The sequence below is a fragment of the Gavia stellata genome, chromosome 6 (assembly GCF_030936135.1).
Source record: "Gavia stellata isolate bGavSte3 chromosome 6, bGavSte3.hap2, whole genome shotgun sequence".
Classification (NCBI taxonomy): domain Eukaryota; kingdom Metazoa; phylum Chordata; class Aves; order Gaviiformes; family Gaviidae; genus Gavia; species Gavia stellata.
The window spans coordinates 11,257,399-11,272,262 of record NC_082599.1 but is presented as its reverse complement, the minus strand read 5'-3'; the positions used below and the strand labels follow the sequence as shown (position 1 = coordinate 11,272,262).

Here is a 14,864-nt window from a genome sequence, read left to right as displayed (position 1 = left end):
CTCCCATGCTTTTCCCCAAATATGTAGATGCTGGAGTGTATAGTATGTGCAATATACAGCTTGATAATACCAGTATACAATCCTGTATTGTTTTTTTTGTTTTGGTTTGGTTTCTTGGGTTTTGTTTTGTTTTTACTCAAATGTAAATGATTTTCATCTACAGTGGATTCCCTTGTCCTCTGATTCCTGATTGATGGAGTAGGCTTTTGACAGGGCATTTCATGTTTTTCAGACTCAGAAGCTTATGATCTTGAAAGAGGACAATGATGTAAATAAATCTGTCTTTGAGCTGCAAGGGGAGTGGGTCTTGGAATAAATTTGAGTGATACGTTCTGTTTCAGTATGCAAGAATTTGATTTAAAATGGTCATTTAGAATCTGGAAGTTCCTGTAGAATTAGGAGAGTAACCAACCACACTCATTCACTTGAGCAAAGTTTGGGCTATCCTATTGAAGAGTGGGGGGCAAGGGGAAAGCAACACATACAACTCTCCCTTCTGAATTCAAAGTTCCAACTATAAAACCTATATCCATTTTGCAAATATGTAATAATGTTCTAATGAAATCTATTACAAAATAGTACTGATTTGCCATTAATCCTGGGTAAGATCCATTGTTCTCATGTAGAAGTAAGAGCTACATGGTCTCTTATAAATTATATCATGTCTTTACTTCAGTATATTTTAAAACCGGAGAAAAGGAATTCTTCCACTATAGCATTGTTTCTGTAGATGCTATTCACAGGCTTCCCTGTCTAGCTGTAGCTGTGAATACCTGAAGTATTCAACGTTGCCGCTAGAGGATCAACTTCTTTTCAAACTGTTCGGTGTGGACAGTAATTCCTCCAGGTGGAGGAATTCCTATCAAGTTACATGATGTCCTTTCTCATATTCTGCTCTGGTCGTCTACTTTCCGTTTTCTGTCTGCATAATTCAGATACAAAAATGGAAGGGGCTTTAGCTAACAAAGCACAGTTCTGAATCAAAAGGAATGCTGATACTTGCTTTTCATCAATGCAAACGAAACATATTACATTTGTAGATTTGTCTTTGGATAACTCCAGTTACCAAATAATGTTCCTTTGTTCCTAACAGAGAAATGGGTTATTTATCTGTAGTTGATAATTACATGGTTTCAAAGTATTTCTGCTAGTTACTTTAAAAATAGAGCTGTTTACTGTAACAAAAAATGAGTGGTTGCTGTGAAACTGACTCTCTAGCCATGATCTTATTTCTCAGTTGTAGATCTTTATATAGATTTATTGAATCTATAAAGTTATAAAACATGATATTTATTAGACTGATGTATTTTTTTATTATTTCTGAGACTTTTTAATAAAATACAGGTTCAATTAATAGGTCTAGTTTTATCATTTTCCATAGTATGGAAAACTCTTTGGTCTTATATAAATGATGAAATGAGACAACTCCTGTACAGTTCTTGAATGTAGAAAGTACTGTTAAAAATGGTTTTTGGGATTGGTTTGCTTGTTTTTCTCAGATGCTCAGTTATTTTCATAAACAAAGTAAAGTTCGTCAAGGAGTTGAAGAAATGCTCTACAGATTGTATCAACCTATCCTTTGGAGAGCACTGAAGGTAATTATCCTTTTCAGAATATAGGACTGTCTTTCTCCAACTACTAAATTTTGGATCCCTCCCACATGTTCTGTTTTTTAAGAATTGCTTTTAAAATAAAATGGCTATGGAAAAAACAATCTGTGTGTTTAGCATCTCAGCTGTAGCAGAGTAGCTTTGCAAGTTGTAATTAGGCATAGTCTGCACAACAATATTCTCAGTTGTTAATATAATTTACTTCTATAATTCAGTTTTGTTTACAGGTACACAGAGTGCTTTCTGGGATTGCAGTAGACAGTGGGACTAACACCAAGTTTGGTCTTCTCATCTTCTTCTCAATTTGGGAATTTTGTGTAATCTTGTATTCAGTTTTCCAAGTTCTTTATGGAGTGATCAGTGCTTTATTGATCAAAGCCAGAAATGTTCAGAGGATGATTTAGTCTCACGTTCTGATTAATTATCAGCCTTAGAATACAGCTCAATTAATTTATTAAAGTATTATTTTAGAAAACCTTTTATTCTAGTTTGATTGAACGTACAGACATTCATGCTATGGATGTGCTTTTAATCAAGCATTCAAAATGAAATTTCTGACTTCTCGTAGTTTTAAGGTAAGTGTGTATGTTTTCCTATGGATTGCATGCACAGACTAAAGTGTACCTGCTGGAGTTTACCTACTCAATTACACTCTACAATTAAGATGAGCCAAGCTTCCTTCTTTGCGAACAACTTTTATTTTGTCTGAGGTTATGAAATTCCTTCAGTGAGAGCATACACATACCATTTTTTACAGCCAAATTAAGTGCTGTTTAACATTTACTGAAGTTTCATTTACTGATTGGTCATATAGCACCTTCTGTAGCCACAAGAGAAGTATTTAAAAACTCTTGAAGTTGAAAATATTTAAAAACAACTTTAGAAGTTGTTTAAAATGGATTTTATGAGTTACAGGAAGGAGTTGAGAGTGGTTTGGTTTCAGTAGAACCCTAAGGTAGAAGTGGGAAGATGGACAGACTCATCACTACAGCAGTATCTTATTTGGTCTTACATTAAGGATTGGGTCCTATCCCTTTAGAATTAATACAAACAAGAATCCTTCTGGATGAAACATAAATGTTCTCAGTGCAAGAGAATAATAGCTACAAAGCATGGCTTTCTTTAATTTCTACATTTCTGTCTCTAAAAAGAATAGGGTTTTTAACTGATCTTTGGTAGCATGGCAAAATTCCTGACTAGTGTCTCAGAAACAATTTCAGAGTGGTTAGCAAAACATGGTATTCCGTTCTTAAGGGAGTTGCTATCTGTAAATGGAGGCTAGTAGTTCACTTTTGAAAGCCCAGGACTCAACTTAAATATAAGATTAGAGTACTTCGGAAAAATATTCTGACAAACCTTATTAAATCTCCATAGATTTGTTTGGAGAAATGTGACAGAAAAGTTTGGCTTGAGGAAAAAAGGTTAATTATTGATTTGCAGCAAGGCAGTGGGAGAAATTCCTGATTCCAGAACTGGTTCAAATTTTTAACAGCTGCTATTCATAATTTTCACATCACTAATGGTTCCATGGCTAGAACAAATCTGAATTTTAGGAAGTTTTTGGGGGTGTATTTTTGGTTAGTTGGTTGGGGTTTTTTGTTGGGTTTTTGGCATTTTTTTTGTTTTGTTTTTCTCTTGACAGCTTCTACATATGTAGTTAAGCACTTTAAGCTTAGACGTTAACAGGCATATCAAATAGGTCATGGAGAATTTGTTTTAATACACAAAAATAGTCCAACTGTTGTGAACATAGATTTCAGAATGGTAAAGGAAGGATTGTCAAAATTGAATACAGCAATTATATGAATCATGTAATGATGCAGTGCAAGGAAATATTCTGAATTCCAAATGATTCAGTACCATATTTGTGATTGGTGAAAGGAAGTATGTGACTGAATGTCAAAATTTGGCAATTTATTTTTGGATAGGCCACTGTCTTGCTGTGTGACTTTTGTATAGTTAATTTTTCTTTTTCATATAGTACTGCTGAAGTATCACAGAATCACTACGGTTGGAAAAGACCTGTAAGGTCATCAAGTCCAACCATCAACCAACACCACCACGATGCCCATTAAACCATGTCCCACAATGCCACGTCCACACGTTCCTTGAACACCTCCAGTGAGGGTAACTCCACCACTTCCCTGGGCAGCTTATTCCAGTGTTTCCCCACTCTCTCAGTAAAGAAATTTTTCCTAATATCCAGCCTGAACCTCCCCTGGTGCAAGTTGAGGCCATTTCCTCTTGTCTTGTTGCTATTCACTTGGGAGAAGAGACCAACACCCACCTCTCTGCAACCCCCTTTCAGGTAATTGTAGAGAGTGATGAGGTCTCCCCTCAGCCTCCTCTTCTCCAGACTGGATTTGGCATTTTTAAGATGACTGTTGCTGTGACTCACAATCACCAGTAGTTTAAGATACAGAGCTAAGAAGGGAAGCTTACTGGTCTTTACTGGTATGAATTCTGCTCCAAAGCTTGAAATGTCAGTTTAATTTTAGATAACCAGTTTGAGGCTCCTATTTTAGCCAGTGTACAAATCCTTAATTTAATATGGTGAAGAACAAATCTTGTTCTAAAACACTGGTTCTAAAGCAGAAAGGGAATTCATGGAAGGACCTCTTTACCCCTCCATCTTGCCGAAAGGAAAAATACTTCAGTTGTAAGAATGCAAAGGATTCTAGAACTGTTTATTTTGAAATTACTTGATTTCATCTCTGAAATCTTTAAACTGAGAATGCGTATTTGTAAAGCATAGTTCTCTGTTTCTTCTTAAATTGCTTGTTTTGCAAATACTTAGCTCACACAAGCTTTCTTTGTGGCTTTTACTTACACATACAAGCCTTTATACACATACAAGCCTTTATGCAACTTCAAGTTTTTATAATATAAGCCCTTATGTAACTTCTTCATCTTTTTTCATGTTTTTATTATGAAAAGTAAGTCTCATGCAAACATAGGAAAGACTGTTGTGCAGTGATTGGTTATTAGTATAAGAAGCTATATAAATATAAAAATATGGATATTTATTGTGAGATAAGTAGTGAGTAAGCTATTTCTTATCAAGCTCAAAAAGTCAAGAACCACTCCTCCAGGAATTCAAGCTGTTGAAGGAGATTATTTCATTGAAGAAGTGTGTTTGGTTGGGGTTTTTTATCATCCTAAACTTTTAAACTAACTTTTACTGGGGAAAAATCATGTTTTAAATAATTGGAAGTGAATTTTAGGACCTGTAAGACCAGATGAAAGTTAAAAAAAAGCTCTGAAAATTAACTGAACAAAAAAATTAAAATATTGTTTAAAAAAGTTCTGAATGTTCCCTAGAATAGTACAAGCATACAGGTAAAGAAACATTAGTCATTTAAATAACTGCAGGCTCCTCTTGCATGGAAAAGTCAATGTGGAATAAAATAGGACATGAATTTAAAGTCCTAGGTTCTACCTCTGTTGAAGACATTTACTCTATTAACAGCTTGAGTATGCACATACATTTGGGATAAATTCCAATGAATTAAAGGCAGGAATTTAAAGTGTGGGTACTCAGTTCAGAATTAAAGTGAGCTTAATGGAATTCAGTGTAATGCACTTAGAAAGTTTATGAAAATTAACTTTCTGGAACGGCCGTGCTAGACAAGGTCTGGTTATTGCACAAAAACATACTGGAATTAATTTTCACATGAGACATTAGTGCGGAAGAGCTATTTCACCCTGTATTCACATATTAGCTTGTTATGCATTAATTCTTCAATGTAGACAAGCTCAAAGTTAAAGGATTTTCTACAGCTTTATAGGATTGAATTAAGAGTAATAATCTTTTCACTTTTAGACTGTTTGTATTATCTATGATCAAGTAAAACACAAGTCCCTAACTGAAGAATGTATATATGGGCTTTATTTGCCTTCTATTTGCCTTTATTTGTAGTATTAAATTTAGAATTGCTATTAATTTTGTTGGCTCAAAGAATTCGGAATTTTTTGGTTCTATCCAGGGGTGTGACTCACCATATGAGGTGTTCAAGGAACGTGTGGATGTGGCATTGCGGGACATGGTTTGGTGGGCATGGTGGTATTGATGATCTTACAGGTCTTTTCCAGCCATTGTGATTCTGTGTGATATGAGGATTGGTCCAGAAGGGAAACAAAATAAATTGTAAATTAAGTAATTGTTGCTCACTTCTTTTGTGTTTTTTTGTTTTTATTTGCCATTAGTTTATTTAGTTCTAAATATTACATGGTTATCCTCATTTTTTCTTTTTCCTGCCTTTCATCCGAATGATTGTTCTGACAAGGGAAGAAGAAAATTGGATGATTAGAATAGTCAGGAGGTTCCCTGAACTGTCTCTTACCTTGCTGTTAAAATTAAGCCTACTTTGCTTCTTTTATTAGACTGTATATATATAGATTCATATATATATACACACACACATTTGTTTTAGCTTGGACCCAAAATCTGAACAAAATTCTTCCTTCCCTCTTCATTCCAAGAGAAGTGAGCACAGGCTGTTATCATTGCACTGTTGTCTTTGATAAATAAAATGTAGTCTGATGGTTAGATTTCAGGTTTCTCTCTGATATACCTTGAATTTAATCTTTTTTTCATTTCATTGCCTGCTTTCTTTTTCTATCCTTTAAGAGTCCATAGGGCCAATTATTTTTCGCTGAGTGAGTGTCTAAATATACACTTTTTTCATTTTTCTTTACATTTGGGGTTCTACAACCAGCAAAATGTATAGTGTAACACACTGAAAACTGTTACAAATGGTAAAATGTCTGAGGGTTATGAGGTTTGCCTTAGATTTTTGATGAGCTGCCTGGAGCTCAGAACCATGGTCCTATTGCAGAACTGAATATGTTTATGTTGGATAAGTTACTCTCCAGGCTTGCTGGTACTTAGTTTCTAAGTACTGTTTTCTTGAAGAAATAGGCTTGAGCTTTTCAGTTAAATCACCTGTCTCTTGACAAGCAATTTAATTAATTAAATCTGCTTGAACTCAAGATTCTTGTATTCTGAAGAGGAGCTGTAAGGTGACCAAGAGAAATCCCAACTGCTTTTAATTTATTCAGCATTACAGAGAGCAGAAGCACTCTGACTGTGACTCTTCAGGGTCATTGAAGTTGATATGCCTTACAAGCTGATTGTACTAATAACTGAGGTTATTAGTGGCAGAAATGTAAGGTAAAAAAAATAAAATCGTATGTTACTGTAAGTACTTCCATACATTTAAAAATTCATCTCCACCATCTACCTAATTAAAAATACTAACTTGCTAGAAGTGTTTGGAGAGCAGTATTTGACAGGATATGCCTTTTGGTATTAGAAGTCTGTACTTACTGAAAAAATATTTTTTTCCTTCATTGTAACAGGCCAGAAACTCAGAAGTTCGATCAAATGCAGCATTTTTGTTTGTTGATGCTTTTCCTGTTCGTGATCCTAGTTTTAACACTGAAGAGATGGACAATGAAATTCAGAAACAGTTTGAAGAACTTTTTGTAAGTTTTAATAAAATGTTAAAAATTAAACTTTCATCAAAACTAACTCAAAAATAGGCTGTTGATGCAGTTAAAATTTATGAGATGTTGGGATAGTATTCATAGGGACATACAGGCCTGTGATGCAGAAAATACAAAAATAGACTAATATTTTAAATTGTTTTAGTATGTTGACAACAGATGACATGCACCATTTTCAACTCTGAAAAGGAAATATTTGCGATTGTTACTCATTAATCTGTGAATGAAAGATGCTTTTGAAAGACTAGATGCATGAGATGCATGATCCTTACTTAACCTAGGATTGGTGAGGAGAGCTTTACATTTAATATGTAAGCATTCTATGGAAGTTTAGTACTGTATTACTAAATATTTCTGAAATGAAGTATAATGGAGATAAGAACCTAGAAAGCTCTTTACCAGTCTAGATGGGTGAGAATGGGCATAGTATTTTCATTAAGAAAATGTTTGGGAAATCCTGAGTGTGGTCTTTAAAAATGTAAACATCAGAAAATTGAATTAATTTCAAAGGTTTTATATTGTTGCATAGGAACAGTGGCCAGTGCAAACTCATGTGTAAATAGAAGACTAAATATTCTTAATTAAGTCACAGATGCAAGAGTAAATGTGAGCTAATTTTGAAAAATAGTTCAAAAGTCCAATAAAAAAATGGCCAATATTTGTCTTAATTTTGCTTCTGATTTAAATTTCCTAGTTTGCTTCATAATAAAATGCCTTGAGGGAATATTTATATTACATTTCTTTCATAGTATGACGATTTGCATAATGATTAAAAGATAATGGAATGCTATTTGTTTATGATAGGTTGATGTCAAACAGCAGTATCATCACAGTAATGCATATACCCACATTATTCTTCTTCTGTTTATTTCAGAGTATCTTAGAAGATCCTCATCCAGTTGTTCGCTCTACAGGGATACTTGGAGTTACTCAGATAACATCCAAATACTGGGAGATGATTCCTCCAGCAATTCTTGCTGATCTTTTAAAAAAACTAATTGGAGAGCTGTCATGTGATGTAACATCTGCTGATGTTCGATGCTCTGTTTTTAAAGTAAATCTTTTTCTAAATTTAAAATCATGATTCTCATTTTTATATTTTACTTGATGCACAGGTTTCTAGTATAGGCCACTTTAAGTCAGGGGAATTACTTATTCTGCAAAACGACTTACACGATAAAGTTCCTAATAAGTGCAAGTTTTGCAAAAATTTTATAAAAGCCACACATTTGGAATGAACAAATGCCTTTTAAAATAGTGACTGTTTGGCTTTGTGACTCTCAACCACTTTGCATTTCTAGTCTTATATACATTGTTTGGACCTGATAATTTAGTTATTTTAGCTATTAGAAGATTGAAAACGTATGCAGGCAGGTTCCAGTATGTTTCTATGTACTGGTTTTAACCCATCCCCAGACATGCACAATCATGTTATGATTTTGTACCCCACTTTGTGTTTCTGAGGTTTGGATGAATGTAATTACATACTGTTTCTTTGGGAATGCTGGCCTCCCATGCATTGTTCAGTATGTTAGCATTAGTTCATCTACATCTTTCTGGCATCTGGTAAATAACTAATAGCTTGGACAGAGAAATGAGCTCCTTCAGCAGTATTTTCACTTAAAAATTTTGTGTATGTGTCAATTCAGCCTTAATTTGGAGCTATCTTCATGATAATACTCACTTGCTCCACTGCAGCTGCATGGGGGTCTATACTGGCTAAGCAGAAAGTGCTGATTTAAAAATAACTTGGCAAAAAAAGACATATTTTTAATCTGAAATCGGCAGAGTTTGGGGAGCTTGTATTTCTACCACAAGAAGTACTTAACACTGTGCCCTCAGGTAGAAGGCAAGACTGTGGCCTCAGTGTAGATCTGAAGCTGCTTCATCTGAAATTAGTTCACCGTTCACTGGAAATTTGGAGTAACTGTAGCAATTTTTACTAAAGAATGTTAGAGGAAAAATACGCATGCAGAGTGTCTGTCCCTACTTAATTTAACCTCTGAAGTGTCATGGTCCAATTCAACAGTTTTTGGCTACATCTTTTTGCAAATCTACTCTTAGAATTTTTTTTTGTAGCATAATCTTTTTTTCTTGCAGTGCCTACCGATAATTTTGGACAACAAACTAAGTCATCCATTACTGGAACAGCTCCTGCCAGCAGTCAAACACAGTCTTCATGACAATTCAGAGAAAGTGCGAGTGGCTTTTGTTGATATGTTGCTGAAAGTTAAGGCTACCAAGGCTGCTAAGGTAGGATAAGTGACACTTGATAAGTAGCAAGAAGGAGATAAAATCAAGGCATTTATTTTAAAAATAAAAGTACCTTTTGAGACTACTGCAGTATTCCTAAAAGGAAAAAAAAAATCATGCTTAATGTAGTAATATTCTTAATTTCAGTTTTCCCCCTCTTCATATATTTAAGCATATAACTGAGTTTATTTTTAAGACTTGTGGATTCTGTTGCTGTTAGTCACTTCTGTCCATTTTAAAGGTTTTGATCCAAATGTAGGTAGTAGTATAGAAGTACTTCTTTCCAGTGATTTTGTGAATTCTACTGAAATCATGGTGTCCATGAAAAATCTTATAAAATAAGTAAATAAAGAAGCTGCTCTTCACAGGAAAAATTAACTGTATGAGATAGTACTGTCTCTGGATATTACTATGGCAGAGATTTTACAGACATGCTGGAAAGTTTGGGTTTGAGTTGAGCCAAGTACACTCTTCTCCTTTTCCTCTCTCCCACATTTTTGACTAGTTTGGGACGATTAGTAGGTCCAGTGGCATCTCTGCTTGTCTGCTTTTTTCAGTGGCTGCTGGCGTCACAAACACTCAGCAGACCTTTTTCTCAGTATGTTTCTGTCTTCCCTGCCCTCTCGTGGCCATGCCAGGGCAGAGCAGTCGGGACGTCACACTTCCAGCTGGCTAGCTCAAGTCAGAACTCACTAACCTTCTAAATGCTTAACACTTTTACCGAATTGCTTTTTTACTTTTATTTACCTATTTTTATAATTTTTATTTGTCTTTTGTGGGCATGCCCTTTGGGATTTTGGTATCTTTTTATAGTGATTTTGAAGGAACTTTGTGTTCATGATTTGATCCATTAATATCAGTTATCTGCATAGTGAAATACAACCAAGCTTTTTTTAACTTGTATTCAATATCAACAATGCTTTAAATTGATTTTTAATGCTGTTACTTTGTGTACAGTCTTTTAAAAACAAAGTATTTGTGCTGCTGTTAAATTTGTAAAAAATTATTGTTTGAAAGTTATTTGTCATTCAGTATGAAAGTTCAAGCAAACAATCTTTTTGGCTTTCCTGAATTATTCTGAATTTGCTGCCATTAAAGACGGAGGAAAAAGATTATTCTCAACTTCAAGGATTAGGTATTAATTCATTCTTTAAGCATAATGGGTATCTTCCATCCACTCTGTGCTTTATTTTTGTGTAACAGAACATTCAGATCTTCTAAAGGAAGCATTAAGTTTACATAAAAGAAAAAAAAAAATCCTAGTAAGTGTTAGATGTTTTGCAGTAACTTCCTATTTATTTAAAAACTGTAATATGTATCTCTGGTAAATCCAGGGATTACTTCAATGCTTACTCCAAGGACCTTCTTTTTATGATAATTCTAGTAGGGATGCCCATAGTTTGAAATCACAGAGGAATTACCTGCTTCAAATATTTCTACTCAAGAATAAAATAATATTTTTCAATGCCAAGAAACCCTATTTTTGAGGGCGGGCTGTTTTGGTTTGTTTTTTTTTTTTAATCTGAAAGTGCACAGCATAATTAATTCAAGATCTCACAAAAATTACAAACATGAGTAGTATTACTGCTGGCATAACAAGCTGTTTATTCTTTCTGAATTTCATAGCCTTCGATTACTGTGTTACAAATAAGCTAGAACTCTGCTAACAATGGGATGCACTTATGGTTTGGGATGATTTTGGAAAGGGTCTTGTTCTATACAGGTTTTTAGGGCATATACCATACTTGTAGGTAGTTTGGTCCTACTTTGTCCTATGATGAGAATATGAAATCTGGCACATAATGACAAATAACTATACTTTGTGGTGATATCTTTGTAGAGTAAATACTTCTGTATACCTATGGACTTGCATTAGTGTTGCAGGTTTATTGAGCTGGAATTGCTTGAACCAGAATTTTACCAGTCTATCGGAGATACCAGGAGATTTAGGGGTGCATCAGAACAGTAAAGTAGCATTGTTGCACCAATATCTGACCTCGAGTAAATGCTGGTATTTTGGTAAGAATTAAAAATGCTCATGCTTTTCTGGTAAATGCTATTTATATTTGTTGAAACTTTTCATGTGGACAACACTTAATAAAGGTGATTGGTTTTTCTTCTTTATTTTTTTTAACAACTTTAATATTTTTTCTTGCTTTAAAAAGTTCTGGAAAATCTGTCCCATGGAGCATCTTCTGACTCGTCTTGAAGTTGATTCACGGCCTGTGTCACGACGCATAGTGGATCTCTTATTCAACTCTTTCTTTCCCATTAACCAACCTGAGGATGTGTGGTGTGAGCGCTGTGTTACTCTAATCCAGATGAATGCAGCAGCAGCTAGAAAGTTCTATCAGTATGCTTATGAATATACTGCCCCCACCAATATAGGTAAAGTACAAAACCTTACGAGTCTTTGGAAATAGTAATATCACACCATGTAATTGCTTTTTAAATTTTTTCTCTCACAGTGGTACATTGTTGCTAGATCTCTTGTTTTTAGTATAATACTAGTTTGTAGTTTTTGAAATTCTTGACACCAGCAATAAACCCTGGTGACAACAGTCATAAGCTTTTTCAACAATGAAGAGACCAAAGCTTTTTGCTTCTGCTCTTAGGTGCTGTACTATACTCTCTAGCCGGTGTCATTATCTGGTCTTTCTTTTCCCCTTTCTCCTGACACATACCTTAAAACTATCTAAGTTGATATTTATTTATCATGCAGAAATAGTGAAATAAAATACCCTGGTGTCTCAAGTGATTTGAGATCTTTATGTGGAAGATTCTATAGAAGGTGAAAAATAGTTATGTCTGATAATCTGATTATCTGGGATTTGTGGATCAGTAGTATTTTCAAGTTGCTCAGAGAAGATCTAAAAAGCCCTCCTTACTATTAAAAGCTTCAGAAAATTTCAGTGAAAAGGGTATGTACTGCACAGAGGATAGTTGCTTTTTATAAAAGTGCTACTGAACCAAGTAAAAGCAGGGAAATTTTGTTTCGGAGGAGTTCTGATACTATAAAAACAAACTAGTCAGCATGGTGTGACTTGGGTAAAATGCTGAAGACGTTGCCCCTTGACTCATTACTTTGGTAAGGTAGTTTTGAAATAACATGTGCTAGTGTATTTCAGCTGGTCATACTTTCACCAGAGTGGACGTAACCCTTTCACTTTTTTCTAGAGATGCATTCATCATTAAGGAGTGCAATGGTTAGGCTACTACATCTTTTATAAATAATTGGAATTGACATTGGAGGGAATGTATTACTGAACATAGGTCATTAAATTAATAGCTATGCCAGATGAATGTAGGAGTTGTGGGAGCTTCTTCTGATCCTGATTTTATAAGATGGTGGTGTTTGGGTTTTTTTCAAGTAGACTTTTTTAACAATAAAATTATAGAACCTGATGATAATGTTGCCATTTCTTCTTCATACTTGAGGATGTAAAACATTTTCACATTTTTTCCATTTCCTTTTACCAGTAAATTTTATCTTTTTTCCTAGTTATTTATGGTTCTGTTGCCTGCTTTTCAGACTGGCTTTCCAGCATTACACTTAGGAGCATTTACTAGTAACATTCTTAACAAATAGCAAATGTCTAATTTATTCTTATTATATTTAAATGTAGCTAAATTGATGCTTACTATTCGGCGCTGCTTGAATGCCTGCATCCAGAAAGCAATGAAAGAGAGTCTTCATGATAGTGATGATGATGATGATGAAAGTGAAAAGGAGAATACAAGTGTAAGAAAGTCCACTTTATTATAAGTTCTGGTAACTTTTTTCCTGTGGTGCTTAATTTGAGACAAAGACAGTTAATGATACGACAAATCTGAAGGAAAGCACTTGGGCATCGGTGGAATTAGAAGGGGAGAACTGTTATTATGGTGTTTTCATGCCCTGCAGTAGCAGAAATTTGCTGAAGTAGCTAGAATAAGATAGCAGAAATATGAAGCATATTTTAAATTAATACTTCCCTAATTCCAGTACTAATTATAAATTGGTTTGATTCTGCAATTAAATTATTCAAAAAAATTAATGTTGCAAGATGACTCAAGTTGTATATATAGAGTAAGAATGAATCGTGGAGTTTATGTACTACAACAAACACAATGCCTTTGTGAAATTAATAGAAGGATTTTCAGGTTTTTTTGAAACCTTATTTTAACCTAAATTTGTATTTGAGAATATAATAGGTAATATCATCTAAGTGTTTGTATTTCAGGTATTGAATAATGTGTTGTCAACACATGATGTGGCCAGCATGGCAAGTTTGTTGGAGATTACTGTAATTCTCTGGAGTAGTATTCACAAAGCACTAGATCACAATGAAGATGCCAAAGATTATGCTATCAGAAAATTTGCTTCTGTACTTCCTGAATATTTTAAAGTATTTAAGGTAAAGAAAGCCTAGGTTTTCCTGTAAATGCTTAGTATTTTCTTAAGATGCTTTCATGTGTTATGTCTTTTATCTATTTTCATGGCATCAAGTATTCTTTTTCATTGTTGCTATAAACCATAAACAATAGCAAGTTTCTTGGAATTCCACAAATGGGTAGAAGCTATTCTCCAATTGCAATATCTGACTGAGGAACCATTATCTAAATAGTCAAAACAGAAATACTTACGCAATAAATTTCTCTCCTTGTAATGTTTTTATAGGGTTGCATTCTTTTGAATGTTTTTGGAACTTTTGGAAATCAGTAACTGAAAATATGCCATTTCAGAGTAAATACTCAGTGTAGATGAGAGTCCACATGTTTTTCTACCTGCTTCCCCCCCCCCCCGCAAAAGCTTCCACCACCACCACTTCTTATTATGATCCAGCTGCTGGAACAGACAGCTGAAGCAGCTGAGGCTCCTTTTTCACTTTCTTGTGTTTGGTTTCTGCTAATTTGATTCTACTCTCTAATGATCTTTTGATGCATTTATTGTTGGGTTTGATATAAGCAATTAATTAAAATCATTCATTTTCATATTTTCAGTCTCCTTGATCTCTTTAATTGTTCTAGTGTTATTCTTCAGGATGCTATCTTTTGATAGTGGCTACTGGTATCTGCTGCACCCTGTAGTGCATTTGGAAGGATTATCTACTGGACAGGGGTTTTTTTTGTTTATAGCTTTTATGCTGAAGTATACCGAGTTATGCTGGCTGTTAACAACATTCAAATTTGCTTTAGATAATCAGGGAGTGGAAAGCAATTTGTTGCTACATAGTATTCTGCAGCACAGATATAACAAATGCTTTCTCTACCCTGAAAGCATTTGGAAGTTGTCAGAGGCATTCCAAATCTTTTTTGGTAGAGGATGTACCATCCCTCCTGAAAGGTTCTGGTGAGCAGACAAGATATCCAGCTTTAGCATGCAACCTCTTTGACTTTGATATTCTTACAGTGAGTAAGCAGCTAAGATCTAAAAAGACCTATCATCAGAGGCTTAGTTTCTAAAAGACTACAGATTGAAGCAGCATGTCTCTTTCCTGAAAAGCTACAAAT

At 34.5% G+C, this 14,864-nt stretch overlaps 1 protein-coding gene across 1 annotated transcript in view; it reads left to right on the top strand.

The window, feature by feature from the left end:
* Positions 1 to 14,864, top strand: part of NCAPG2 (non-SMC condensin II complex subunit G2) — a 50,252-nt gene that overhangs the window by 17,769 nt on the left and 17,619 nt on the right. Inside the window, exons 9-15 of the mRNA XM_009817726.2 lie at positions 1,500 to 1,595; positions 6,972 to 7,097; positions 7,993 to 8,172; positions 9,219 to 9,371; positions 11,537 to 11,759; positions 12,998 to 13,113; positions 13,595 to 13,768. Coding sequence (XP_009816028.2) covers positions 1,500 to 1,595; positions 6,972 to 7,097; positions 7,993 to 8,172; positions 9,219 to 9,371; positions 11,537 to 11,759; positions 12,998 to 13,113; positions 13,595 to 13,768 — 1,068 coding nt within the window. The remainder of the gene's footprint in view (positions 1 to 1,499; positions 1,596 to 6,971; positions 7,098 to 7,992; positions 8,173 to 9,218; positions 9,372 to 11,536; positions 11,760 to 12,997; positions 13,114 to 13,594; positions 13,769 to 14,864) is intronic.